The sequence below is a fragment of the Triticum dicoccoides genome, chromosome 4B (assembly GCF_002162155.2).
Source record: "Triticum dicoccoides isolate Atlit2015 ecotype Zavitan chromosome 4B, WEW_v2.0, whole genome shotgun sequence".
In the NCBI taxonomy this organism is placed as follows: domain Eukaryota; kingdom Viridiplantae; phylum Streptophyta; class Magnoliopsida; order Poales; family Poaceae; genus Triticum; species Triticum dicoccoides.
Window position 1 is genome coordinate 585,279,641 of NC_041387.1, and position 2,765 is coordinate 585,282,405.

A 2,765-nucleotide genomic window follows, 5' to 3' on the forward strand; every position below is an offset into this window, starting at 1 on the left:
CAGCCCTTGTGCGTGAATGAAAACTGACGTGTGGTCGAACTGCTAAACACCCACATACCGGCCCCTCCGTGTGGTGAAATGGACGTGTGGACGACTAGGTGAATGCACACACACTAGCCCAGTCGTATGTGGCACCATAAATATGCCAAGATTCGTGCACTCACAAACAGACGCGGATCCACGTGTGTGGACGAGATGCAAACGTCGCCCACACGTGTGGGCGTTAGTGTTTTCGTTTATTTAATGTAAGTCGGATATTTTCTTTAACGGAAATGTTAACGCCCACACGTGTGGGCATTGACCATCTCGTCCACACGCATCCATCATCGTCCAGTACTATATGCACGAATCTTGGCACAATCTGGCTGATTTTCTGCGCCACGTAGGACAAGGCGTGTGTGTGCTGTGTGACATAGTTCGCCCACACATCCGTTTTACCACACGGAGGGGCCGGTGTGTGGGCGTTTAGCAGTTCACCCCCACACCAGTTTTCAGTCACACACAAGGGCTGGTGTGGGCGTTTGCCATCTCGCCCACACGCCCGTCTCCTCTCCCACACCCAAGCTACCAGTTGCCATACGTTTTGCAGTGTACATGGCAACTGCCTTAGTGTGATTGCAAGCAGATGTCAACTCTCTCTTTTTTTTAACCGAACATGTCAGTTGCCATATGTTTTGCATGGTACATGGCAAACTGCCCTAGCGTGCACGTAAGCAGATGGCAACTCTTTCTTTTTACGTGGCAACTGCCCTAACGTGCTTGTGAGCACATGGCAACTCTCTCTTTTACCCGAACATGTTTTTTTGCCATGCCATTTTTTTCAGTGCTACATGGCAACTACCTAGTGTTGGTAGGTGGCAACTCCTAAAGTTTTGAAATCATGGCAACTGCAGTAGACCACACCACACATGGCAACAACTGTAGTTGTCCAAAAAATGACAATCTGGAACTTTGACCTGAGATGGCAACCGCCTAGTGTTAGTAGGTGGCAACTCCTAAAGTTTTGAAATCATGGCAACTGCAGTAGACCAGACCACACATGGCAACAGCTATAGTTGTCCAAAAAATGGCAATCTGGAACTTTGACCTGAGATGGCAACTGCAGTTGAGCAGACATGGCAACTGTAGTTGTCCAACATGGCAACCGTAGTTCAGCGACATGACAACTGCACTTAAACGAACATAGACGAGGGTCCGACCCATGGCAACTGCGTGCGCGCGGTAAAGTGTCACGTGGGGCGTGCGGGACCATGAAGTATGAGGCCTGACGTACCGGACGTGTGTGCGTTATCTATTTCGCCCACACGCATGCGTATAAGAGAGACCAGTAGGGGAAAAAGGCGTGTGAGCGTTAGTTGTTTTGCCCACACACAAGCGTGTGGGCTGGTCCTCTTAGGCATCACACAGAACATGTGGGCAGGTCCCTTAACGCCCACACGTGTGGCAGTTATCGAGACCCTTCTTTAAAAACAAGCCAGTGTAAATAATAGGTGAACTCCCTGTAAGAAAAAGAGATAAACTCGCGTGAAATCGTTTATTCGATTCAGGCATATATATAACGTTAGAAAACATATGGCAATCACATTGTGCTGGGGAGAAAACTTATTGCACGGCCACTTACACTGGCACTCCCTCTTAAGAAAAATACACTGGCACTCGAAAGCAAGGACGACAGAAACAAACTTGCAAATCATACGCGTGAGCCAACAAAGACGTCAGTGTACTAGCGGTTGATACTTGCCCTGTCGGCTATACTATTGCGATCTTCCTGAACCTGCGGAGCTTCCAGGTGCTGAGGCTGGACCCCGGCACGCCCCACACCAGGCACTCGTACTGCGCCCTGCTCCCGTCGGGCTTCGCCGCCGCCACCACCAGGCGGTAGATGTTGCCGCCGCCCACCGCCTCCTCCGTCTCGCCGCGCACCACCCCCACGTACGTCAGGCCCGCGCTGTGCGCCAGGTCGTACACGATCACCGCGAACCGCCCCACCTGCTGGATCACCACGCCCCGCGGGTTTGCCTCCGTCAACTTGGCCGCCGCCCCCTCCGGGAGCGTGGTGGCCACGAGGAGGACCGCTCCAAGCAGCAGCAGCAGCAGCAGCGGCAGCGACCTCATCTTCTATGTTGCTATCAGACGAGTGAGGACTGAGGAGGCTACACCGATGCGAGCAATGGTTGATTACGTGAGACTTTGGCCCGATTTATAGCGTGGGAAAAGGCGAAAGCAATGCGTCGATCGGCCGTTACGTGTTTTCCTTTTGTTTTTTGTTTTGCCTAGGATCAAGTTCAGATCTGCATGCATGAGATCGATCGAGCGGGATGATGAGCTTGGCATGGCCGGCTTGCATTAGCGGGTAGTCGTGGGCGGTGCAGCGTGTGTTGGAACTTCTTGATGCAGGTCAGCAGCTATCATTTCCGGTTTTCATGTACTAAAACCTTAAAGTCTACGCTACATAATCCGTAGTTCACTGAAGTAGTACGTATGATTTATTAGTAGAGCATTTTTTTTAGACGGATTTAATAGTAAAGCTACAAAAGAGCTTTGTAACGAAGATAAAAAAATGGCAGGAACATAAAAATCATAGTTTTTTTAGCCAGGCTACTAATCCCATTCCATGAGTGATGAAATGTGTCATTAATCCATTAACTGGTTAACTCAATCTGATTGCGGGCTCTAGGCTAAACCAATTGTTTCAAAGGTAGCTTTGTTTCGAGCAATCCACATAGCTCATGGATCGCAACTAAACCAATTTTGTAAAATTGTTG

General features: G+C 49.9%; 1 protein-coding gene across 1 annotated transcript; it reads right to left on the bottom strand.

Moving 5' to 3' along the window:
* Positions 1–1,749: 1,749 nt before the first annotated feature.
* Positions 1,750–2,115, bottom strand: LOC119292842. The gene has a single exon (XM_037571533.1). The coding sequence runs from the start codon at positions 2,113–2,115 to the stop codon at positions 1,750–1,752; it is 366 nt and encodes a 121-aa protein (XP_037427430.1).
* Positions 2,116–2,765: the final 650 nt, after the last annotated feature.

Excerpts from the sequence above, each read along its gene's own strand:
- LOC119292842 (XM_037571533.1), bottom strand. The coding sequence starts at position 2,115 with ATGAGGTCGCTGCCGCTGCTGCTGCTGCTGCTGCTTGGAGCGGTCCTC.